At 36.0% G+C, this 26,035-nt stretch overlaps 1 protein-coding gene across 1 annotated transcript in view; it reads right to left on the bottom strand.

The window, feature by feature from the left end:
- Positions 1-26,035, bottom strand: part of ATP8A1 (ATPase phospholipid transporting 8A1) — a gene marked incomplete at its 5' end in the record, with an annotated part of 104,817 nt that overhangs the window by 57,502 nt on the left and 21,280 nt on the right. The window contains 12 exons of the mRNA XM_027891280.1: positions 2,370-2,454; positions 3,459-3,528; positions 8,869-8,918; positions 9,093-9,175; positions 10,381-10,486; positions 12,461-12,533; positions 15,112-15,156; positions 15,679-15,767; positions 19,684-19,761; positions 21,402-21,529; positions 23,526-23,691; positions 24,511-24,622. Coding sequence (XP_027747081.1) covers positions 2,370-2,454; positions 3,459-3,528; positions 8,869-8,918; positions 9,093-9,175; positions 10,381-10,486; positions 12,461-12,533; positions 15,112-15,156; positions 15,679-15,767; positions 19,684-19,761; positions 21,402-21,529; positions 23,526-23,691; positions 24,511-24,622 — 1,085 coding nt within the window. The remainder of the gene's footprint in view (positions 1-2,369; positions 2,455-3,458; positions 3,529-8,868; positions 8,919-9,092; positions 9,176-10,380; positions 10,487-12,460; positions 12,534-15,111; positions 15,157-15,678; positions 15,768-19,683; positions 19,762-21,401; positions 21,530-23,525; positions 23,692-24,510; positions 24,623-26,035) is intronic.

The raw sequence follows: 26,035 nt of genomic DNA, 5'->3' as shown, positions 1-26,035 counted from the left end.
AGGAGAACATGAGATAGCAGTGTAGACTCCAAGGTCAGTGTAGCAGGAGCGGGGAGAAGAAGATCCAGAGAGGCCTCCCTCTTCCCCTCCAGCAGGGGAAAGACTGAAAGCCGAGACCCCTGCCGCTTATGGAAGATTATTGGGATGAGGAGAACCCTCTCTGCAGCTCATGGAGGAGCCCACACTGGAATAGGTGGATGCATGAGGAAGCTGAGACTCTGTGGGAGGCCTAAGATGAAACTGAGTCTTACTGGAGACCTGTGGCCCACGTAGAGAGAAACCTACACTGGAGAAAGTTGTCCTGGGTAGGACTTGTGACCCTGTAGGGGATCTATGCTAATGCATCTCATTTGTGACCTAAGGGACAGCAGATTATGGAAGAACTCTGGCCTGAGGGATGGACCCCCCACAGAGAGGTCTATCAAGGACTGTCTCCCATGGGGAGAGACCCCACAGGAAATAGGGGAAGGACTCAAAGCCATTACCCCCTGTAACTGTGGTGAATGACCACGGTGAAGCAAGTTGTCCCCTTGCAGCCCATGGATACCATCAGAATGCAGAGAGAGAGAGACCTCTGTGCCTGATGGAAAAGTGACCCCCCAGGACAGTGAATTGGAAAGAGCTCCTCTCTAAGATACGGATTTGAACAGCAGCAGAAGCAGCCTCTGACTGTGCCTTTCCCCCTTTTCTCATCTCCCTGCACGGCAGAGGGAAGAGGGGAGTGGATGGAAGGTGTTGTGTTTTAAGATGTTTTATTCTTTTACTCTTTAGTTCTTATTTTGCTAGCCATAAATTTAGCTTTTAGTTTAAGTTTGTTAGCAATAAATTTAAGTTCTATTCACTTTTAGTCTGTTTACCTATAAAAAGTAAGTGAGTCTTCCAATTCTTATCTCTACTCAGGAATTCTCTTAACTTTTTTTCCTCTCCTCTGAGAAGAGCAGAGGAAGGGGAAGGGGGAAAAACAGTTTTCAGTAAGTATTTAAAATCTGACCAGAGTCGAAACCTCAACAACTATTATTCTGCACAGTACAACACACTTGCGTCTCTTAGAACGCTTCCATCAGCGCTGCCTCCATACAATCCTAAACATCCACTGGACTGACTATGTGACCAACACAACTGTCCTTGAACAGGCAGCAGTCATGAGCATTGAGGCCATGCTGCCGAGAACTCAGCTGCGTTGGGCAGGGCACGTCTCCAGGATGCAGGACCATCGCCTCCCTAAGATCGTGCTCGAAGAACTCGCCACTGGCTGCCGCAAGAGAAGAGCCTTGAAGAGGCGATACAAGGACTGCCTGAAACAATCCCTCAGCCTTGGCCATATTGATCACCACCGTTGGTCTACCCTGGCCTCCAATCGGGAGGCCTGGAGACACACCATCTATAACGCTGCTGCTGCTTTTGAGAACACACGCAGGATCACTCTCGAGGAGAAATGACAACGCAGAAAGAATCGCGTCTCGTTGATATCACCTGGGGAGTCTTTCTGCTGTGCCTTCTGCAACCGGACTTGTCTATCTTGCATTGGCCTTTTTAGCCATCAGCACGATTGTAGCAAGCATGGGTAGAGCCCTCTCAAATCTTCGTTCGCGAAGCCTAGCCATGATGACAACACTATAATCCTTCACTAAGATACCTGTAAAGGGGATGGCATGGATGATCTAGGAACTGTGCTAGAATAATTTATATGAATGCAGAAACCTTTCTATAGTCTGCTTTTCTGCTCACATCTGTACTGCAGAATCCACTGTAATTAACTAACTGGCTGTCTGTATCAATCACCTTAATTGCATAGTGATTTAAATTTTACTTACTATTTCTACTTCACTCAAAGGTGGGGCTCCCCACCTTTGGCAACTGTTTTGTTGAATTGATAATTAAAACAGCAGAGATACCAAAGCACACCCTTATGGAATGCTGGCAATTCCCTTATTGAGACTGGTGACAGAAACAAAGCAGCATAAAGCTACCTTAAAAAATTCATTTCCAAGCATCTTCACTTTAGCTATTTCTTCCTGTGTGCCGTCACTACAGCATTCACTCTGTATGGGACATGAAAGCGACCATGGGAAATAGGATCTTCACAGAAACAATGCACAATGAGTTTGCTCTCTGGAAAAATATATTTTGGTTAAAAGACTCCACTGTGTACTCTGTGGGTGTGTTGGGTTGTTTTCTGGGTTTTTTTAAAGCATGAAGTTATTACTGAAACTTTTCAGGAAGAAGACCTTTTTTAAGGAGGCATTACCAAAACATAATTTTCAAACTCAACATGAGTAAAACACTAGAGCAATGTAAAATTGAAAAACTGAAAAGTTGAGCAGTAACTGAATTTTGTATTTGTTTTTATATTAAATAATATAACCCACCTTCTGTAGCAAACTGCTCTAGATGCTTTAAGGTGATTTCTTTGTATTTTGAAGTTTCAGCAAGACGGTCATAAATTACAGTATCCTATAAAACAAAAGTTAACACAGAACCATCTAATAGAAAAAACGTTGGGTTTTTTCGTGTAGACAAAACAAATCGTACGAAAATGGCAGAAAAATATACAGCACTGTATTATTTAAGCATTAAAACTTAATAGACGTAATTTTATTTCAGAAGTTAAAAGAGGACATTCCAATCCTAAGATTTTCTAAATTTACAAATTCTGCTACAATGCAGATTTTCTTCCACACTTTTTGCTGTTATTTCCCACGATTTTGCTAAGTGCCAAAATGCTATCTTCTTCTTTTAATATTAAACCCACAAAGTAAAATTAGTGCTTCGTAACTGCCACTCTCATTTTTTTGTAGCCAGTTTTATATACAGAACATTAACAACAGGTTCTTCTCTTCACTTGAGATGATACAGAACGGACATTTTTGTTCAATAAACTCCCTTTTCTTAAACCATGCAGGAATTGGATTTCACCTCCCTCCCCCTCAAACTTGACTTAAAATACAGAACCAATGAGTGACTCTGCCATTTCTATATACATTATGATTAGGATACCTTTCCATAGGTCTTGTTTTTGAAAGAATTTACTTCTGGCATAATGTCAATAGTAGGTTAAAATTTCCATCTAGTCAGTTACGCTAGATTACTATTTCTGCCTAGTGATCCATGCTCAGCTACTCCAGCAAGTAACTAATACATTCATCTACACATTCAATCCATTTTCTTGGCAGTACAGAAGGAAGCAATTAATAGGAAGCATAAAGGTATTAGTCCAGTACAAAGAACAGGATGAACAGGTCTGTCATACTGACTTCATAGGCAGTTAGTAAAAAAAGTCATTAACTAGCTCATCACATTAAACAGCTACACAGTAAAATGATATAAACTGAAAGAGGCATCAACACTCCTTCCCCTGCATTTTCAATGTTTTGACTGCAATTATAACAAAGTTTTGCTTTTGTATTTGTATTGGTAGCACATATTCTTTGTTACAGCAAAAACAGATTAAAACTCACAGCTCCTTTGCAGTAGAGTCTTAACTTTCCTGATGGTGTGCGGACTATCACAGACATTCTCTTCCTAGAGCTGAAAGAGAAATAAATGCTCTATATAAGGTGATTTGTAAATATAAACATTTACCAATATTTTACCTAATAATATCAACATATTAGAAAAGGGATAAGAAGTCAGGGCTATCTATTCTGAACTATGTTCTCAGGTGTCTAATAATTAAAGTGAATGCTACTTTTCTGGGCAATACTACTGCAGGCCTTTTTTCCACAAAAAAAAATTTGAGATTTTTTACCTTTGTCTGAGCACTGTTTACTGACCACAGAAAAGCCTTTTAAAGCATTTGTGACCAATATCATAAAAAGGTAGTGCATCATGGACTGTTTCCATTTTTACCTCCTTCTCAGCCAGCCTGTCTCATACGGTGTACTGTGTTGCAATCCTACTACTGTCATCCCAGAGTTTCATTTAACATGCAAAGTTTTCAGTATGCTAAGAAATGGAAAGGGACTTGACTGATTTTAACTACTTTCTGGCTTTCAGTTGTTAGATTGAAGTACTTTTTTCTTTTTGTCCTTATAACTGAGGTTGAAGTTGGAGGAAAGCATGGAGAAGACTGTCGATGTCTGCTTTCTGTCTTCCCTTTGAGGTTCACCAACAAGCATTCCTTAGATTCAAGACCATGTCCGGTCAAAATATGTATTTCTTTTAAACTTCAACTTTATAAATAACTCTACAGAAACTATTCCAGGAACAAAACATTTCTCACAAAACAGTTCACAGTAAAATATATGACTGAGATGGAAATAAATGGTCCTTTTACAATTTTGGTTCCTGTTGGAACTTCATCCCATTTATACATCATCAAAGAGCATTATTGTATGAAAGGTTCCTGGAGTTCAGACTGCCATGGAAAACATCCTGTAAAGGGAATGTATGGACACAGGTGGAGGAAAGAATTTTATAATTAATGGTGAAGTAACTGACTGAAGAGTATCTTCAGGAAAATGTTTTCCTATTCCACCTGCGCATGCACTTTGCTTCAAGTAAAAATATCTGAACAGCAATATTAAAATTACCTTGTTACTTGAATATTTCACAAATGAGTGTAAAAAGCCATTAACTGCTGCAACTCCTTTTCCATTTCACCTCTAATCCAAAAAACCCTCAGATAAGCACAATTCCAAAAGCCTTTAGACACTCTCCAGCTATGGATCTATTTAGACAATAGTGGAAACATTAAGATCATCTAAACTGCAGTTAAGTTGCCTAAAATAAAAGCAAGTCTCGGATTTAGGGTTTGTAAATAATTTGATACACTTGCCCTTGACAGGTAAAAACTCAGCAAATTTGTACTTGTGTTGCAATACAAGACCGCAATCTTGAATCCTGCATATAGCTGCCTATTCTTCTACTGTAGATGTATCAGAGAATAACCAATGTTTTCCTGTAGCATTCTGAAACTTAAGTTATGAAGACAGATATTGAATCTTGACTGACATACACTTTCTTAGTAAAACTGCAATAAAGCCAATGACTAAGAGTTACTGTCAAGGACTTCTAACTTTTTATGAGTCTTTTCACTGCAGTGACAGTTTTATTTCCATTTCCTGGTGAACTACAGTAAACCACAAAATTGCACTACTACAAATAACTGTCAGTGTAAGACCACTGTCTTACTTTGCTTCTGCACCACAGAAGTGACGTGAGCAGCCATAAAGGTGACCTGGTTATAAGGGGGGAAAATACTGAACAGAAGATGCCTGCTGAAATAGTGACAGAGAAAACACCTGCCAGCCGAGAAACTGCAGACATCCTGAGATACCATCAATATGCAAAACCCAAGAAATTGTAACTACAACTTATTGTCTGGAAAAGGGAGAAAATATTATGAGAAAGTAGGAATTTACAACAATCTAGAAAATTAAAAATTGGTCTGGGAGAAAAGAGTACACCATCATCTATTGGCTGTTCCAGGTGAAAAACAGAAATTAGCAGCATCTATTGATGGATGCATGTGGTGGTGTCCTGCACCCCCTTAAGTCTGTGCCCCACACAAATGACTTACTTGTACCCAATAGGGAGCCTCTATAAGAACCACCCCTGTGCAAACAAATCTCGGGGGGTATGTGTATACATTCCTTTACTAACAGTAATTCTTAGTAATTTGTAATTAAAAAAGAAGTAGAAAATAAAGCTCCAGTGTCCTTGTGTGCTATCAAATCCTGCAAACCCACTGTGGTGATCTCTGTATACCTTCCAGCTGAGTAACCCTTTCGGTTATGACAAGGAAGAAGAACGGCTGGCAATTCCCATGGAGCTGCCACGGGATTACAAATGTACAGAAGCATCTTGATGGGACAGAAATACTTCCCTCAGTCACAAGGTTTGCCACTTTATGAAGTAGCTCTTTACGGTAGCAACAGAATAACTCTAAAATCTGACTTGGTTTAAGATGAAACAACCACAGAAACCAAACACTGCTACAGAGGTTTTGCTACCTGCTCTGTCAGCCAATCATTCTTTTATAAACTTTTAGTAAGTGTCAGTCTTTAGTCAGAAAACAGGATCAGTGTATTCTGGACCTCTTTGAATGATAGAGAGGAGGTGAGGTCTAAAATGCTCTCGGAGGCCTTCCATCTGCCCACTACAACAGCCAAGGGAATGTGGATTATTCATAAAACTGATCAGACAGGAGAGACTAGTCAAGATATGTATTTCAGGTAAATACACTGGCATTCTAAATCAAAAATACAGAAATTTGGACAAGAAGCTTTAAACTGTAACTATCACAGACAGTTTCTGCTAGGCTATGGAGGTATGCCCCAGGGATACAGATGAAAATCAGTCATTAAACCAATAGTACATACTCCAGATATTGAGATATTTTTACTATCTATATACTCAGTACTTCCCAGTGAAATTAATTCTGCTGCTAAAAATGCAATTCAGTCCTCCAAGAAAACAAGAAGATACAGATCAAAACCTCATTCAGTAACACTGCTAGTAATGACATGCTGATGCAAGGACTGATGTGCAATTTGTGCACTGATGGTATCCACTGCTTATCCTTAATGACATAAGGAATCACACATTTAAAATCTAATTCATTTTCACACTGGCCCAAGTGAAAAGACAGTGCTCATAGTTGGCACAGGGATGACACCAAATGTAAGATGTGCTGTGTTTCTGGATCTTTGACATAGTGCCTTGCTTTCCCCTGACCTGCAGGTACATACCTTAGGAGCTGGTTTTGGCTGCCAAGAGACAGCTGCAGTTTTTCTGTTTTTTACAGTTCCAGGTGACAGAATAAAAGAACAGGCACAGCACTGCACAATTCCTTCCCTAACAGTATGGGAAGCAGAGGATCTGAACCACTCTTCACTTCCTAGAACTTAAGGTACCACAGCAGTTGTGACGTATGAGCAGACTTAACTGCTGGAGCCAACCCGAACTCAGCACAAGTTATTAAGACACTATTTGCTCCATGGAGATTAGCACTGCATTTTAGAAATAACTGAGTACTGGTTAAGGATTACCAGTATAATACTTCCAGTATGCTCACCTGTCAGTTAAGACTGACAGCTACGTCCTTGCTATGAACAAAGTGTAATTAGCATGTTGTATAAGTCTACTTCTCTTTTCACAGGCACAACTTTAATCACTGTAAAAGAGAAAATACCATAAATGACAGCTCTACTGGGCATTCCTACATTTTTTTTTTCTGTAATGTGCATCTCCAAAACAGTATCCTATCAAATGTTGACACTGTTGTACTCTACTTGTATAGAGTTTTAATCTGGCTTGCACTGGAAAGCAACAAGGAATTAATTTGATTTTTTTGGGGGAAAGACTTGGAACACCTGCAAACTCTTAACAGTTTATTTAGTACAGATTACATCTCTGAAGGTACATGCTCCTACCCATACAAATGTGGTGTTGTTTTAGAGCCAAAATCTCTCCTGTGGAACACGGGTGACCTCTAGTGCTTCCAACAAGTCAGTTCCAAGAAAAGACAAATATTACAGAATAATAACAAAACTAGCTATAAACACTGAATACTTAATAAGGTTGTATGATTGGTACACATCAAAAATCTAATCCTACAAAGGTTAAGATTTAAAAACAACTCTCCTGTCTTCATAAAGTATCACTGTTTAAATTAAAATTTTAAACTGATATAGAAGTTTAAAAAAAAATCAACTATGAAATCACAATGAGAAACAAAGTAGGAAACTTTCTCTGCTACTCCAGGAACGCAGTATGAACCTTCACGGATGTGCAGTCAACAACAAGTCACTTTGCTCAACATACTTGCTAACTTTCCAGAAAAGAAAGTGCAAGCAATGCCTGCAAAAAATGAAACCATGGTGTAAATTTAAAAAAAATTCAAGTATGTCCTCTACCATATTTAATCCCAATATTAATTGCAAGCACATTAAAAGACATTCAAAGCTATAAAAATTACTTTCTGTTGCCTTTTTTTTTTCCACACTATGGTGATCTTTAATTATGCTTCAGAATATTATTACTATTACTAGTATTACTAGGCAATACTTCTCTGATTTCACCCAACCTATACATCTTCTGCCTGTCTCTCCAATATTGCCTTGCATTGTTTTATTTTTTGATATTTTTGCTTCTTTAGCTAAGCTCACAGGAAACATAACAGGACAGGAAGGAAAAGAACAATCACTTTCCACAGTCACAATTATAAGTAATCATTATCAGAAAAAAAGGAGCTTCCTCTACATGTGAATCCCTTCCCTATCCTGTGCCAAAGTAAGCAAAGGGTGCACACAAACACAGAACACAGATGGCATACATGGATACAATTTAAGCAGCTTTACATAAGAAGTGAAACTTCATCCCTATTTCTTATAAGTATCTTTATAACTCCAACAGATTTAACATAAAATTTTTACTGAAAGCAAAGTTTGTGATAAACTCATTTTCCAAGAAAACTAACTAGTCAACACTGTAGTGTTGCTGCTCAGAAGATAATGAGTTTCAGTGTAGAGCACTTAAACAAGTCATAATTACACAAGCGTATTTAAGGTCAAATGCAAAATTTAACGTCCAGTCAAGACAAATACACTTATTTTTAATAAATCATATGGCACCAGGGCTTTCAGAAATACACTTAGAAGTTAGAGTACTTTCCTATATGGTCTTTTCACAGAAATGTTTCAAGTTCTGAGATCAAAGATTTTTTTTAATCTTTGAGCAAAAGCAGAAGTGAAAAATATTAGTCACATTACAGAGATAAAATATTAGTCACATTACAGAGATAAAAGCTACACAACCTGCATACTTTGCCTGTAAAAATACAAAAAATGCAAACATTTTTATCCATGTGAGAAGTTCATAAAGCATTTTCACAAAGAGTCACTAAGTGCAAAACATGCTATTTACCTTGTAAATTCCAGGACATTTAGCAGTTCATATCTCTCTTCCTGTCCCAACTGAAGAATAAAAAAAACCCACAAACTCAGTATTAAAAAAAAGGTGAGAATTAATCCAAAACAACTCAAGCAAAGGAACCAAAATCAGCCAAGCAACATATCAATACATATGTATCAGGATGCAGTTATTCACAGATTATACAGTAAATTATAGTGTTACTCTGATGTACTTACAGACTCTATGATTACTGAGTCAGGTGTCCTTCCAGTGAATACGAAACGAAGATGCCTGGCTGCTCGGACCAATGCTCCTTCATCTGCAACAAGTTAAATAGTTAGTTTACAAATGTATCAGAAAATTCTTAGTTCACTCCATGATTTAATCAACGCAGTCCAAGCTTTTCTACTTTTGACTTCCTTTTTCCCTTACGGATTTTAAAACTAGGTGTGGTGCTGGAAAGAACTCTTTGTTCCTCCTGTTAAAACTGATGAAATGAGTTTACAGTTCAGAAAAAAGCCCTGAAAGGAACACACCCCATAGCTCAGTAATGAGAGCATCCTCTTCAAACCTTCCTCAGTAGGGCACTGGACAAGGCACATTGGTTTTTGTTTAAGTTCTGTTTTGGAAGAGAAGAGTGGTAAGTCATTCCTGTAAATAATAGATAACTTTAATGCCTACAGTCAGGAAACATTTCAACCAGCAACCTTGCCTCTAATAGTCATCAATTCTCTCCAAGTGGCTCAGGATGTCAGAATGGAATTTGCTTACAATGCCCAATAAAACACTGCCATGACCTGGTTAGCTTTATTTATAGCCCTACCTCTGCCCTTGTCTTCCAGCTGTTAAAGGACAATTTAGAGAGAGAGCCACCCAGGAGCTGGGGAAGACAGGGAAGACCCTCTGTGCTTTGTGTAATTTCTCCCATCATAACTTATAATGCACTAGCTTAGCAGAGCTGAGCATATTTTAATCATTTTGCCTTGCTTCATAACTTCCTGACTTCAAAAATTGTCTGTGAACCACAGTAGGTTTGAATCAGACCTTTTGCACTATAATATTTTCTCACTCTTTAATAGAACTTATCGCAACTTTTATCCTATAAAAAACATTTCTGTTTCAATTACACAGTCTCTGTTTTAAATCAGTATCATGGTTACGAAGTACAGAAGAGGTTTCCAAGCAAGGACATCAACTCATCTCCTGACTGGATTTGCATTTACATCTGAGCAGTTCCCTTAGAATTCCACAGCAACCTGACAACACCTTAGTAGTGCTGTATGGTTAAATATTCTTTGCCCTTACATAATCCATGGGACATTTAGATGCATTTTCTAAAGAGAATTTAAAAAGTCTAAGTCCTTTTTAGATAAAAATGATTTTAGATGACACCAATTCTGTTTTGAGGGATAGATCTTTTTTAATTTTGGAAGAGACTTAAAAAAACCAATAAAGTGAATAAAATTTATTTGTTGAGTTGATAAAATATTTTACTGTATATTCACTCAGTTATTTGAGTCTCACCTGGAGATGCTGCTTGATATATGATTTTATCACCTTCCCTTTCTGGAACAGCTGTATGACACACTGCCATCATTGTCAAAAACTCACATATTATAGGTGCAGTTGGCTAAGAATAAAAAAAGACATCAGAGTGAGACTAATCATTTAAGCAATAAACAATCAAAATGTAGTAATAGATAAAGACAAATAATAGTAAAAAATAATTTAATGAAAGATTCTTCCTCTTTCCTTTAAAAATTATCTGTACACTAATTTTAGCATGTAGAATAACTTTCTGCTGCTGTACTTAGATACCAGCTAAATAAACAGAATTTAGTGGCATTTCCTATTATAACAATCAAATTGAGGCAACAAGATACACAGAACAATTCAAATAAGCATGTTTTAGGGAAGGCAAGTGTGAATGATGTATTGAAAGATTTTTACTTTATTCACACAAGTTTCTTTAGATGTTGTGTTTTCTACTAAAAATAATCTCTTACTTTTGTCTAATACTATATTTGACAACACATTTCAAGAATCTCTAGAAAGATGCAGCAACTGAAAATCACACAGTAAATGCTGCAATATCAGACAGTCTGCTTTTAAAGAAAGACATTTAGATGAATGTATCAGGCACTCCAAAGAGTACAAAGTTGAAAAAAATTTGAAACTATTAAGCCAAAAGAGGGGAAAATAAATTATAAAAGCAAAATAGTTGACTGGATTTGAAGAATATAGTTAAGAACCTTATTAGTACAACTGACTTTTGCAAAATGAATGAACTGACTCCTGAATAGTTGTTTAAAAGAAATGCCAGCACTCCCCCTCAAAGCAGCTGCCACCTCAGCTGAGGGTTTCTTGTAGCATATTATAGTACTTCAGATTATTAGCAAACTAAGAATAACATTGCAATTATTCTATAAAATACAATAATCTCAGAAAACCTAACTTTATTCCATAGTGCAAAAACACTAATGGGGGCAGGTCCCTGTTCTCTTCCACTGAGGGCCTCCAGATCCCCTAATATGTATTCAGAAGGTTGAATTACAAATTCTTTTCCAAAGCACTTCAGAACACATTTAAAATACAGTGGTGAAATCTCTCTTTGAACGTGTGCCTGAATTTTAAAGATTTTTAAAAATGCATTTTTATAGCTTGCACGCTCATATTATACATACTTAATACTGCATATCTATCAGAAAACTTTTATGATTCAACACTTGCACACCAAGGACATTCAGACAACAGCAGTAATAGACAATGACTCTTTTAAACTATGCTACTATATATATTACTAGCACAATACAAATGGCCCTTGCAGGTAAGTATAAGAGTCCCCTCTGCTTTAGATACACTTCAGAGTTGCATTCAGGTGTCTACCATTAAATGTTGCCCCATTTATAACAAAAAATGCTTCATAGTTTGCCAGTTAAACTGGAACTAGCCTCCTGGGAAGAAAAACTTCACGGAAAGAAAAGAGTAATTTATTTACACTCCTTGGAAAGAGAAAAAACACACTGTTTAAAGTAGGTGTTCTTGCTTATGACTACTAGATAAAAACATTTTTTGTACAAACAACAAACAGAAAGTGGTATTGATGGTACTGTTTCTTAGTCAATTTATAAACAAAGCTGTTAGCTTCCTGAGAAATGTGTTATCTCTTTGGGGCAAATGAAGCATGTACACAAACCTGCTTGTTATATATTACCATATATATGGTTAATCCATGACTCCTGCCTAAGCCTAGGTAAGTCATGGCAGGATGGTAAGTTAACTTGACTCACCCTGAAAGCTTTAATGGATGTCATGACATCATATAAACTGCATGACTACTGTTAAAACACCCAAAGAATGAAGAACACAAGGCTACTTCAGACTTATAACACCTGAATCACATTAAAAAAAAAAAAAAAGTCGGGAAAAAATGAACTGGATCTAATTAACACGTATCAGCAACAATTATAAAAGTATTCATGAGGTCATGCTGATTATGTGTAAATATACCATTCATCTTCCTTCAAAGGACATCATCTTTTGACTTATTGAAAGCAACAGTTTGATTTCCCAGAACAATGATAATTTTTTCTATATAACTTACATGATTGTTTTGAAGATTCTCCAGTAATGATGAGTCACTAAATGTTTTTTCTTCTCCATTTTGTGGGCCCTGCCTAGAAATAATTAAATAAAAAGAGATCACCCTTAGCATCATTTTAACAATTTATATACAAATAAATCAAAGACAAATTTTTTGTTGTAGCTGTTACAGTAAAGGCTGCAATCACACACTGTAAGAAAAAGAACTGAAAAAGTACTTGTTTCACATCTCCAAAGTTTATCTATTTAAGGAAACCTCGATTTACATAAATATATTTAAATCCAGGAAAGTCTCTCTGCTGACTTCAGGTAATGAGGGATGAAGTAAAAATACATCTACAATGTAAGACTGTGCCCTCTTGTCTTCCAGTCTCTAGAATGAGATTGTATAAGGGACTCAGGAAAATAAATTCCCAAAGAGAGAACATTTTATCAAAAAATTAGCAGTTTTGGAATAGTTTTCTAAATATTTGTAGAAAAGGAAGTCTGATAGCTGAAAGAAGTAATCAACTGAGTTCAGACATCAGAGAAGTCTGCTTGGAGAGGGTTTGTTTTCTATTCTATATGACCAAAAATGAATATATGAAACTGATGACCAAAAAGGAACATATTAAACTGATAAAGAAGACACAGCAACAATGGCGAAGTAGGGACTGAAGAGATACAAGGAGGAGATGGTTCTGGAGAAGTAAAGTCATACACTAACATCTCTCCAAATGCGCAAATATTCTGGCTGAAGCTGAAAGCTCAAAAATGTAGATACTTCTACAAAGACTTGTTACTGGAGCTTACTGTTGAGTATTAGGATGATCTAGTTGAGTTTGAATTTGAGTGAAAGAAAACAGCGAACGCACTCGGAAGAAAGCTGGTTTTTTTCTTCCATTTACTTTGGGTTTTGCCTTGGATCACGTAATCTTACAAAACAGTAAACACATTTGGTGATTTAAGTTAAAGGATAAGCCATATATATCATAGGTAGTCTAAAGATTCTCTATGAAAAGTGAGCTGTTTTAGTCCTGCACTAACTACCATGGAGGAATAGAAAATGCAGAACCTTCTCTATACAGCCACTACAAGTACAAGGACTACTTTTTCTAACTGAAACAGAAAAATCTGAAGCATTCTCATTCATCAAGACTTCTTTTTTAAATGAAGGGCAAATAGATCTTGAAGTGCCAAACATTAACATCTTTAGACAGGCTGTATTTGTTTAGAGTCCAAGCTTTAAGTTTTGTTTTCTTAAAGCTTTCTGACTAAAATAAATAGAATAATTCTGGCTAAAATAAGTAAAAATATTTGCAGGTATATGTTGTGTCAAACTCGAAAACAATTCTTTCTAATACAAAAAATAAAGGTTTAAAAAACTTGGGATTTAGTACATTAGTCATTTTAGGACTAGAAATGTTACTGTCGCAAACAGATTTTATTAACTGCAATAGATTTATACACAAATTTATTAAGTATCTTATTTCATAAATATTTACAAGATGTTCAATGCCTATAAAAGGGAAGTACTAGTTTGACTTCTTTCTTTTAACTAAAGCTCAGATATCAGTTTATCCATTTCAGATGGGCTTATAAAGATTTTTGTGTATATTAGTAAAAACCAGTCTATTTTCATAAATAGCTAAGAAGCAAGTGTGCTTAATTTCATGTAAACACTGCATTATTTTAATGAAACCACTCTTATGCAGTTAAGCACACTTACATATCTTTAAGAAATATTTTACTTCTACAGCAAATGAGGATTTTCAGTGTGCACGTGTGTCACATTTTGTGTGGTGTTGGGGGAAATGTTCTTTTTTTTTTATTTGTTATCTAAACAAAGAATTATTCGTTCCAATTTAGTAAAGATTACTTTTTCTTCAAACACTTTAAACAAAAGATGATGACACACTATAATTTTGTGTGACCTACCTTGTCATAACTTTCAACAAATACAATATTGATTGTTTAAAGACTGCAAATGATATTTCTTACCTGATGCACCTGAGCTTATTTTGAATGGTATTGCAAATATTTAGTTTAAGAAAGTATGATGAAGAGGTACAAGGCACCATGGAGATAGCAGCAGAAAGGAAACTAGGACTTCTTCTTTCCTGAGGTCCCTATTAATAGATTAACACTGGTCCCAAGTATATTTGGGTGCTCTAATTTCAGTTTCAGTTAAGAACCAGGTAGTACTAATATCATAAAACTATCCGTAGGAAGTAAAATATTAAGAATAACTTTACATATTTTTCACTCTCAAATATGGATTTTCTTCCCAAACATGCTAGGAATTATTTCTAACATATTACTAACTAACAGTAGAAAGTGTGATCATGTGACTGTAATACCACATACTTCAATGAATGACAAAACTTTCTCTCTGCTAAGCAATTCTGAATTGTACAGAACTGTCAGTAGAATAACTGTGCTGTATTTCAGTGATCCTATTAGCGATGCTATTTCAGAGTACACAACCTAATGCCACAGAATTTGGATGACTTAAATTTGTGTAAGACTGTCAGTCTGCATCAATTCAAAGCTAAAATAACTTCTGAGTAGTAAAATACCTCACATTTAGCTCTGTTTCTTAAAATATCAATCACGGGTTTTAAAATTCCATGTTCAACAAACACCACAAACTAAATTATTTTTAGAGCTTACCAATCATCTGAAGGAACACTAAAATCCTCAGGCTCAGGGCAATGGCTGCACAAGAAGCATGGGAAAATAGAAACAGGGAGAGGAAAAAAGGATCACAAATGCTAAAAAAATTGATTGCATATAAAAAAAAGTAGTTAGTTAATGAAATTAAATTATTAAAAAAAAAGCTTTTCAAAAGACTATTTTGCAAATGCCTAGGTTGCAATGAAAATTGCAAAAATATGGTATTTCTCTTGAGGCTTTATAAATTATAAACCCTTAAATGTTTGTAAGTCTTTCCTCAGGCTTTTATTTTGTAACAACATTAATCAGACTACATGATAGCCAAAACATGCATACTGAGATTGCCTGACAGCAGAAAGCCTTTGGTATCTCAACTTCGTTTTTGTTCCTCTCTGCAAAAGGAAATGTCGGGACAGAAGTGCTGATACCTCTTGTAAGTGACATTTCATAGTCACAAACAAACTGACTGCTAGTTATCAGGTGTAAGTTTATTTTAACTGTAGCACGGGTGTCCATGGACAGGCAGAGGCACACAGATAAAGAAAAGTGAATAAAAATACCTACCCATACGCAACTCCTGCTACAGTACACTTCTTAAACTGCATGACGTTGCATGTCAGGGTACCCGTTTTGTCAGAAAATATGTATTTGACCTAAATGAACGATAAAATTCATTACACATTAACATTTGGCAGTTAGTGACACATCTAGTACAATTCATGACTATCAACACACTAAATATTTTTACTGGTTCTGCAATTTTCACAGTTTACAGAAAATCCCCCAACAACAAAACCAGTACATAAACATGGCAGTTGCACAGCCTTCATACCCATTTCCAAACAGTTGTCCGAAACTGAGATGTCAGGAAACATAAACCTGCTTCAGTGGTCAGCAGTATACTTAACTATCCCTCACTGTATTTTTTATTGAAGTGCAAGAAACTAGTGAAGACCAATGACTCTGCTAGCAAAACACTACATTTCTGACAGAAAGCAATATGGTAAGAAAAGTATCTATATGCATTTCTAAACCCATCTTTTTGACACAGAAATATCTTCTTAAAGCCAAACTCTTAAAGCAAGAGTTTAGAAATGTCAAATTACAGGAATAGAGGAGATATATGCCTTTCTACCTACTTCAGGTCTCCTATTTCCCTAGCATTATCTGTTCCAGAAACCAGTAAAGTATTTTAAAATTCAAAGCTGAAATACAAGAATCTGTGATATATTTAAATTTAGTTTAAACCTAATTTTAAGAAAAAAGTTAATATATGATGAAATGAAGTCATCTGTGATAAACCAAAGGTTCTAATAGTCAAAGGTAAATTTGAACTTTAATTCATTAAAATTCATTTCTCATTAAAAAAAATTCCAGGATTATTAATTAGGAATGAGCTACATTTTACCTGGAACTAATAAGGCTATGTATTAGCAATAATGTTTCTGAGGGATTATGACTTAGCCAAATCAGCATTTAGAAGAAATTTTCTGTGCCAGGTTTATGCCTCAAGTGTTTTTTTGTTTGGCTTTTTTTTTTTTTTTTTTTTTTTTTTTTTTTTTTTTTTTTTTTTTTTTTTTTTTTTTTTTTTTTTTTTTTTTTTTTTTTTTTTTTTTTTTTTTTTTTTTTTTTTTTTTTTTTTTTTTTTTTTGTGTGTGTGTGTGTGTGTGTGGTTTTTTTTTTGTTGTGTGGACATATTTGGAAAGCAGGAATTGCAGCTAAGAAAATTCAACCTTTTCTCCCAATACCAAAGTTTTTCCTTAAAACCTGAAGATCTCTTGGGGTAAGTCTTCTCTTCATTATGTGCAGCCCTCATGTATTTAAAGGCAGAAACCTACACTTCTTTGTTAGTAGAGTCCTCTGGCCTCCCTACAAAAATCTGTTTAAATTAAGAATCTGTCAAAAAAGTGAAAGTGGAGATCCCAAGAAGTCTGACTACCTCTTGATGGTGAAGGAAAATTATGAGAAACCTAAGAAGTGAAGACAAAAATTACTGAAGTCAAAAAAAAGGAATGTGTCTGGGAATGTGAATAACAAACTAACTCCAGAGACAGAAAAAACAGATTGTGTAAAGTGAAACAGATGGAAAGCTAAGATTCAGCAGAGACTCTTACCCACTAGAGGGGTTTGTACTCCTTTAAAGGCCAAGAAAAGAACAAAATTTTCTGCATATACATCTTAAGCCCAGCAGGCGCAGGCACAGGCCCTGTCCTCTAACTAGACCAGTCCTAGATCATGTTAATCTTCAACTAATTTTACCAAAAGGTACATCTCTTAAGTAGTAGTCCATAAGACTTGGCTATATGGCTAAAATTATGTTATTATTTATTGCTTTTGGAAAGCTAGAAACAACTTTTACATTCTCATGCAATAAAGTATTAGTTATGAAAACTTCAAGGCTAGGAAATGCAAGAATGTGCATACTTGTGTTTATAATACAATTCAATTAAATAAGCATGTGAATTTTTTTCCACAGAAACAGTTTTCCATCACCAGTGTATCAAAAAGCTTAGCATGTTTTTAAATCAAGACTGTAAACACAATTGATTGAAACAGCAAATATATCGTGTAGTGCTTCTAGAACTAACCTGTGCCTCAGACACACTTCTACAAAGTCATACTTCCATAACATGAAGAACACACAACAAGTGATCTCTTGTGTAAAGTCTAACTGATTTTACAGTATTAAAAGAGAACTCTAAATCAAAATGAAGAGTTAACCCTTGTAGTGGGTTTTTGTGCCTAGGTTTTGGTAGTGGGGGAGCTACATGGGTGGTTTCGGTTAGAAGCTGCTAGAAGCCTCCCCTGTCTGCTGGAGTCAATGCCAGTCAGGACAGGCTTCCTGCCGCTGGCCAAGGCTGAGACAATTAGGAATGATAATAAAGCCTCTGTGATAACATATTTAAGAATGGAAGGATGTTGCGCAGAAAGAATTCCAGACAGGGAAGAGTGGAGTGAAAACATGGGAACAACAATGCAGACACCAAGGTCAGTGCAGAAGGAGGAGCAGGAGGTGCTCCAGGAGCTGGAGCTGAGGTCCTGCAGCCCGTGGGGCAGACCATGGTGGGGCAGCTGTGCCCCTGCAGCCCAGGGAGGGACATCGGAGTGCAGAGACCCCCCTGCAGCCCATGGAGGAGCCCTTGCTGGAGCAGGTGGACGCCAAAGGAGGCTGTGACCCCATGGGAGGCCCAAGATGGAGCAGGGTCCTGATGGAGACCTGAAGCCTGAGGAGAGGGAAACCCACGCTAGAGCAGGTCTTCCCCAGGTAGGACTTGTGGCCCCTGAGGGGAACCCACACCGGTACAGCTCATCTGTGAAGGACTGCACCCCATGAAGGAGTGAGCCACGGGACAGCAGTTTCATGAATTACTGTTGCCTGTGGGATGGACTCCTACTAAAAAGGTCTGTGAAGGACTGTCTCCCATGGGGAGGACCTCATGGTAGCAGGGGAAGGACTCCTCTCTCTGAGCAGTGGCAGAAACAACAACTGACTGTAACCTCCATTCCCTGTCCCCCGGCACTGCTGGAGGGGAAGAGGGAGAATATGGAAGGAAGGAGGGGTAGAAGGAAGGTGTTTTTAAGATTACTTTACTTCTCACTCTTTTGTCTGATCCTGTTAGCAATAAATTTAAGTAATATCCCCACTGTTTTGCCTGTGAAGGTAATCAGTAAGTGACCTCTCCCAGCTCTTAACTCGTGAATCCTCCATTGTTTTTTTTTCCTCTCCTCTGTCCAGTTGCAGAGGGGAGTGAGAGAGCAGCTTTAGTGGGTACCTGGCATCCAGCCAGGGTCAACCCACTACAGTCTTTTACGCCTGCTAAGAAACCACTACATGTGCTGAAGCCCTGCTTCTCGGAAGTGGCCGACCATCACTGCTGATGGGAAGTAGAGAATAAAACTTATCTTTCTTGCCCGCTTTTGTGCGGGCAAGCTTTTGCTTTGCTTCTGCTTTAATAAACTGCTTTATCCATAGCCACAAATTGTTTTCCCTCTTACTCTCTCCCCCGTCCAGCTGGGGAGGGAAGTGATAGAGCGGCTGGGTCGGCACCTGGCATCCAGCCCAGTTCAACCCACCACAACCCCAATTTTCCAGGGCTTAATTCAGCAATGAGCCCCCATTCCAGTCACGGCTTCCAGTCAGTGGGAAAAAATGAGGACATTATACAATTGTGATTCAATCCTAGAGAGTACTCACTGTCTCTTCTGAGCAAGGCAGAGTGTGTGGAATAAAATGGCACACTAAAGACATACACCATCATAACGGTATATACTAAGACTAAATATTGTGCCATAGACAGCCTTAATGCTCAAAATTCCTCTGATTTTGTAATTTTAATGATGCACTTCAATCTCCTGTGATTACCACATCCACATTGATACAGTGATTGTTCATTTAATAGTGGTTTCAAAAATGTAATTTGCTCATATTGCAAAGTGTTTTTAAAACTATCTGACCAAACAAAAGACAATAGAAATACACAAACACGAAGGCAAGAACACAGTTTGAAATAAGTCATCATATGAACAGTTTCAATACACAAGGTTAGAACCATTAATTTTTTTTTCTACCTGTCCAAGTTCTTCATTGAGATTGGAAGTACGAGCCATCGCAGCAGTGTCTGTAGGTTCATAGTGCATGTCAATGTCCTACAGATAAAAAAAAAATGTGTATGTATTTAAAAATTAGTCTTCCATAACTTCTTAGAAAAAATCTGGTACATAAATAGAAAAGGTAAGTGTAGAAGAAACGATTGAACAGGAACAGATCTGCTTAAGATTATTTCAACACAGCAAGCCACTGATACAATCAGATCACTTCTAAGAGTCCACAAAAGAAACAAGATCTTCTCATGAGAGATTTCATTCACATTATTTCAAGTGATCTGTATTACTGAAAAACTGTTGTACCTACGCATCTAAAATGAACTTAGCAACAAGCAGAAATACTACACTAACTCTTAGGAAGAAATCAGTCTTATCTATTTTTATTGTATGCATAACCAGTCATTTCTAAGTATCAAGATAAATATATCTTGAGATAAAAACATGAAGATAAATTTAAGACTACACAATAAATGCAAGATACATTGTAAGTGGTGAGGGTTTTTTCTTTTTACTTGTTAAAAAATAAACATCAAAATTTACTTTTAAATACAGTAAAAGATCTAAACATTGTGAAGTATAGCAACATATTGCAACAGATTGCAGATGACCAACACACATTCTGCACACCAGTAGGATCTACATACACACAGAGATAATGTTTAAGATAAATGTCCAGAGTCCCAATAAGATAAATTAAATGCTACTGGGATGGGAAGAGAAGTTAAAATTGTCTTTTGTATTTCTTATATGAACAGAGGCAATCTACACATTCAAAATGGGTGGGTCTTATTGAATATTTATTTTAAAATAAAGAACATAAAGGAAGACTTTACTGAGTTCTCCTATTTGTCAACAATTCGTTTTATAGGACAAAAAAAATTAGGAAATCAAAACCAGTTGACTGCTTACAAAAGTATTTAACTTTTAAAATAAAGCATTTGCTTGACCTGCTACTCCACATACATTATTATCTGTATCTGCATGACATATCTCACACATAATAATCTATTTCACACATTTGATAAGGCAATCAGAATAAAGTGTTCAGAATGGTATGATTAATTTGCATTAGGAAAAAAACAGAAAAATGGAAGGCATACTTATATGGCTTTAAGGAGAACATCTCACTCCCACCCCAGAGTTAGAGTAAATCCTTCTTTCCCCTCATTAATTCATTAGAAAAAAAATTTAAAGGATGCTAAAATGAAGTCTATATATTTCCTAAGTGATAATACTATCAGACACTTTCTTTGTAAAAAAAATCCCACTCCACTAAACTCTGGTGGTGCTGTGAAAAAAATCAGCAAAATGCCAAAAAAATCAAAACACAGGGTAAGTTTAGAAAGAAGAAACGAAACTGGACAAAACTCCCCAGCACCGCAAAACATTTTCTTCTGATCATTCTGAATGAAAACTGGTACCTGAATGTCAATAATGAGAAAGTAAAAAGGCACAAAAATACGCTTCAAAAAATCAATCTTGTGCAGGTATAAGAGCAATAAATAAAACAATGTATTATTACCTTCTCAGAGTCCAGTAATAATAAATAAACAGCATACTTTATTGTGTACATTTAAAGAAAGTCTGAAAAAAAGTATACATAGACAAGCAATCCATCTTTTCATTTACTTGTAAACCACTTGATTTTAGAAGTCAATGAATATTATAAAAATAATATTTACCCAATTTATGAAATATGCCTGGATAAATTTAACAACTTCAAGTGTAACCAACAAGCTGATTGGAATAAGATTATTGAAGAGAATGATAAAAGTCAAGAAATTCAATCCAAAGTTGCTTGCTCCACCATCTGCCAAAAACCAAAGCAAAGCAAATGAATATTTGTACTTGGAAGTACATATACACAGTGTATTCAGAATATTTCATTAACTGCTGATTTTTAAAATATTCTGAGTTTAAGAGGAAACCTTGGAATTAATTATAGTATGACTTGCCTATAAATATGACCTTCCTCAGAGTTAAGGATCTCTATTATAATAGTGGAGTTCAAATTTACTATAATTTCTGAAAACCAAACTTACCAGTCATTCTCTCCTTTGCTATATTTTAAGGTCATAATTTGGTAATATCTATATACACAACCAAATTATAAACTCAAAATTTTACAGTTTTATATTCTGAAAGGGGGAAATACATAATGGAATGAATTTTTTCTCTATTCACCCTCACATCATTGTAAACTCTCCCTCAACCCACCAAATACCATTAGAAAGGTAAATTCACACTCCATGAAGAGAAGAGATAAAATTAGAGAGTTTAATGGAAGTTCTAAAACAACTGGAAATGTGAATATTAACATACATAACAAGCAGTTTTATACTAGTTTTTCCTTTTAGATAACTCTAACAGTAGCACCTCAGAGAGAATGTGAATGGGAAAATCTGGTGTCCAGTACAGGAAAATGGTAAAAGATGGAGTCAGCCTTCAGATATCTCACAGAAAATATCACACAGAAAAATAGCATCAGATAGGTTTCCACTGCCTATGCAATGTGGATCTGATTGTTAATCTAAGATTCAGGAGAGAAGCTTTTGGATGTGTTCATTAATACAAATTCCAGCATCAAATGAAATACATAAAAAACCAGAGAGCTAACATTCACCATGACATTGATATTCTCAGTAATGACTACTAAGATTAAAGAAGTTTGATACTTATTTCTACCAGTAAATAAAATAATATTCAGATACTCGTCAAACCATCTTAATTAAAAGAAAGAAAAAAAGTTTCTTCCTCAGCATTAAAAAGAAGCAAGGTTCCCAGTAAATAATAGTTCATCATAAAGGCAGACACAGAATCTTTGAGTGCCTTCAAATCAGAATGCCAAGATTTTTCTTTTAAAACTGGCCAAACCCCTATAATCCCTGCTTTGATGCCTACATTCAGAAGCTTTGTACTGTTGTTTCAGAAGCAGAAAGTCTAGTTCTGGTTCTACTGCCTAAGTAAAGAAGGCTTTAAACCCACAGTAGGAAATTCTGGAAACATGAATAACTGACCACAAAATATATTCATGAAAACTTCCCTTAAATCCAGTTTTCTCACAGAGGGTCAAAATATGTCAACAGGTTGCATTCTGCCGTGAAGACCTAAATAACATCACACTGTCTTGCATCCATTTTAAGCACAGCTGTCCAGTATAAAATATTAGATGAAAACATTTTGCCTCTTTTATCTGTCTTCAGGAAAAGTTTGTTAACATCTGAGGTTTGCAGCCAATAATTAGTTAAATCTCTGTATAGTAAAAATCATAAAGCCACAGCATCACTTCCTGGGATAAGTGAGTTTAAAAACTCAGAAAAGTCACTGCAGCTTTCAATGTCATCATCATGGCTGGGCTTCACGAATGAAGATTTGAGAAGGGCTCTACCCACGCTTGCTACAAGTGCGCTGATGGCTTAAAAGGCCAATGCGAGATAGACAAGTCCGGTTGCAAGCTTTAAATGTAATCTATTGCTAATAGCTCAAAGTGGTTTCAGTCTGATGTTTAGGAAGTTGGCTGTTCATGTCAGCGGAACGCTGATACAGACTTTGCTGAGCTGCAGAGATGTGGTGCCTGAAAGATGCAGAGGTAAACAACAAATCTCACCCATACTGAATTCAGCAAGAGCTTAGGTGGCACAACAAGGTAAATCTTCTACTTATTGAGATATACCTAGCCAAATTACTTTAGTCAACAACCAGAAGAGTGAGACTGACAAAAAAACCCACTGTGCAAAGGATGGTAATCCTCCTCCTTTCCAAATACAAAAGGCAATTGAATACTAAAATATTATTTTACATCTTACAGTTTAGATCAAGATACCAATCTCTTCCAGTATGCCTTCGATTCCATATAGCTGAACCAATAGAGCAGATCAAAGACATGGCAATAAGGATGCAGAACAAAATCAGAATCTGAATATTTGTTATCCGTTCCACATTAGACATTTTAAGAGGTGGACTTGTTGAATTCTGCAAAGGACAAAAAACAAGAGTGGCTATTAGATGCAGTGAAATGGTTCTTGCTTTTCAAATTACATTACTGCATCCTTTTCTAAATATTCTCTCAAATACATCATGAAAGTGCCCTGTTTTACTGAAAAAAAAAAAAGCAGCTTATAAATTTATGAATTAAAGCTTTAGATTTGTTTCAGAAGCAGTTTAAACAATCACACAGAACACTCGCAACAGTAACAGCTATCAGTAAGCATCAAAAGTGAATGCGCATATACTGTATCAGTGCTGTAGAAGACAAATGCTAACACAAACACACTTTCCCAAGGAACTATTTTACAAACAGGGAAAGCAAAAAATAAGACATCCATGACCAATCTGAAAGCATTCCTTTTTCTCAACAAATGCATCTCAATTTTGGTATTTCAAAACACAGTAGGTAAAGTAATTTCAGTCTCTTCCCTCCTCATTTTGTTTTCTGACAAGAATGCTTACCTTTGTACTTGAAAGAAAGCTCCACAAGAAAAGCTCCAAAGTTTTAGGAGCAGTCAAAAACAAAAAAAGAGGAACAGGAAAACTACAATGGTCTGACTTGCTAATAAAAAAGTTTTCAAAGCACAAGTTACAAAATAGTATCAATGAATATGCTGGAAAAGCTACTTTGTGACTAAGTGACTAAAAATAACAAGAACTTTTTATTGGTTTTAGTTCATATGAAAGATACTATTACTGACATTGTACTACTATATTGAATCAAGCCACGTTTTCTGAAGGGATTTACTGTGGAATGATAAATTAAGGTAGCAAAACAGTTTAGAGAAAGTCCAAGTGACAAACCTGCATAAGTTTTGTGTCATGTCCAGTATAGACAACTATCCCATGAACCCACTGAGTATTTCTCAATTGAGCTCCTCGCAGAAGAATCTGATCAGATCCCAGTGGAACAGTACTAGAAGGAAGGAGTTTTTCATTTTAACATTTAAACAATCACACTTAAAACAAGTTTCCAAAAATATTACATACCACTTAATTTTTATTATGGACTACTAATTTTGATATGGTACTACTAAGTAAGCATACTGAAACCAAAAATGTCTAATTTTCCTGTGATTTATGACTACAAAGCTTTTATCTACTTTTCTCTTAAAAAATTGATGTTCAGAAGCAATTTTCAAAAGAAGTAATTCTATGAACTCTTAGCTTAATTCACTCTTCCAGAGAAATAAATATCCTTTATTAACACAATTATTTAACATTCAAAATAATATTTCATGCACCTTCTTTTAACTGCAAAATCAGGTAAATTTTTTTCTGTTATTCTTTTAGAACTGCATGAAGTAAAGAAGCAACAAACCTTCAGAAGACATTGGAAATATTGAACTGTCTTAAATTCAGACAGCTGACCTCATAATGCAGCTCAATATTTTTCTTAAAATATAAAAAGATTATTATTACTCTCTTCTTTGGACAATCATGCTCTATTTTGGTGCTTTTCTTTCTATAAATACCAGCTACCAGTTCAAATTTGTCAAAAGTGCTCTAATGTTTGGCATTTTTATTTAAAACTGGTGTCTCTAAACCAACACATTATGAAGATCACAAATAAACTGACTGATGACAGCAACTAAACCTCTGATATATAAGATAAAAAGTGTCTGAGAAAGCCATGATATTTGGTAACATTTTGGGTAGCACAGAGAATACAGTCAGTCTCAGTGAGCAAGTTTCAGGTAATAATTTCTTCTGGATCATCATGTCCCCCTCCCTCCTCTTACACAAAATTTTAAGACTCAAAGACTGCAAATAAAGAGGAAACAACACATTACTCCTCTCCAAAAATCAACAGTGGCAAACAAGTTTTTTGGAATCAGTTCTTATAGAAACTAGGACAAAATTATTCTGGAAAAATATTTGAGTGATTTTCTATTAAAAACAAATAACTAACAACCAGCCTGTCTCCCACTACAGCTTAGTCCACTTACTTTCTAGGAAACTATCAGAGAGCATACTGACTGATTAAGGAATTGTTCTCCCCAGCCACAAAGAATATCTCAGCAACTGAAATGCTGAATGATATTGCCATGGAAAACAATTTTTAGGTGCAGGATCTGCATCAAAAGAACATATTGGAAAAGAAAACTGAAATATAAAGCATATTTACTGATATTAAACATATTCACCAATATTAACTTACTTTCTAAATCTGAACTTTGCTGCTCTTGTATTTGTGTTCACATCATGGCAAAATTAGGAGACTGAATATCCTTTCAAGTATGAAAGGAACATCTGGGGTTTGAATTACTCAAGAATCATTAGGAGAGACCCCTGTTTCCAACAAAGATTGCTTCTGCACTTGTATTTA

This window comes from Empidonax traillii, unplaced genomic scaffold, assembly GCF_003031625.1.
Source record: "Empidonax traillii isolate 1590-97213 ecotype Southwest subspecies unplaced genomic scaffold, ASM303162v1 scaffold315:size618497, whole genome shotgun sequence".
In the NCBI taxonomy this organism is placed as follows: domain Eukaryota; kingdom Metazoa; phylum Chordata; class Aves; order Passeriformes; family Tyrannidae; genus Empidonax; species Empidonax traillii.
The sequence above is the reverse complement of the archived record's forward strand: the minus strand, read 5'-3'. Positions and strand labels throughout refer to the sequence as shown.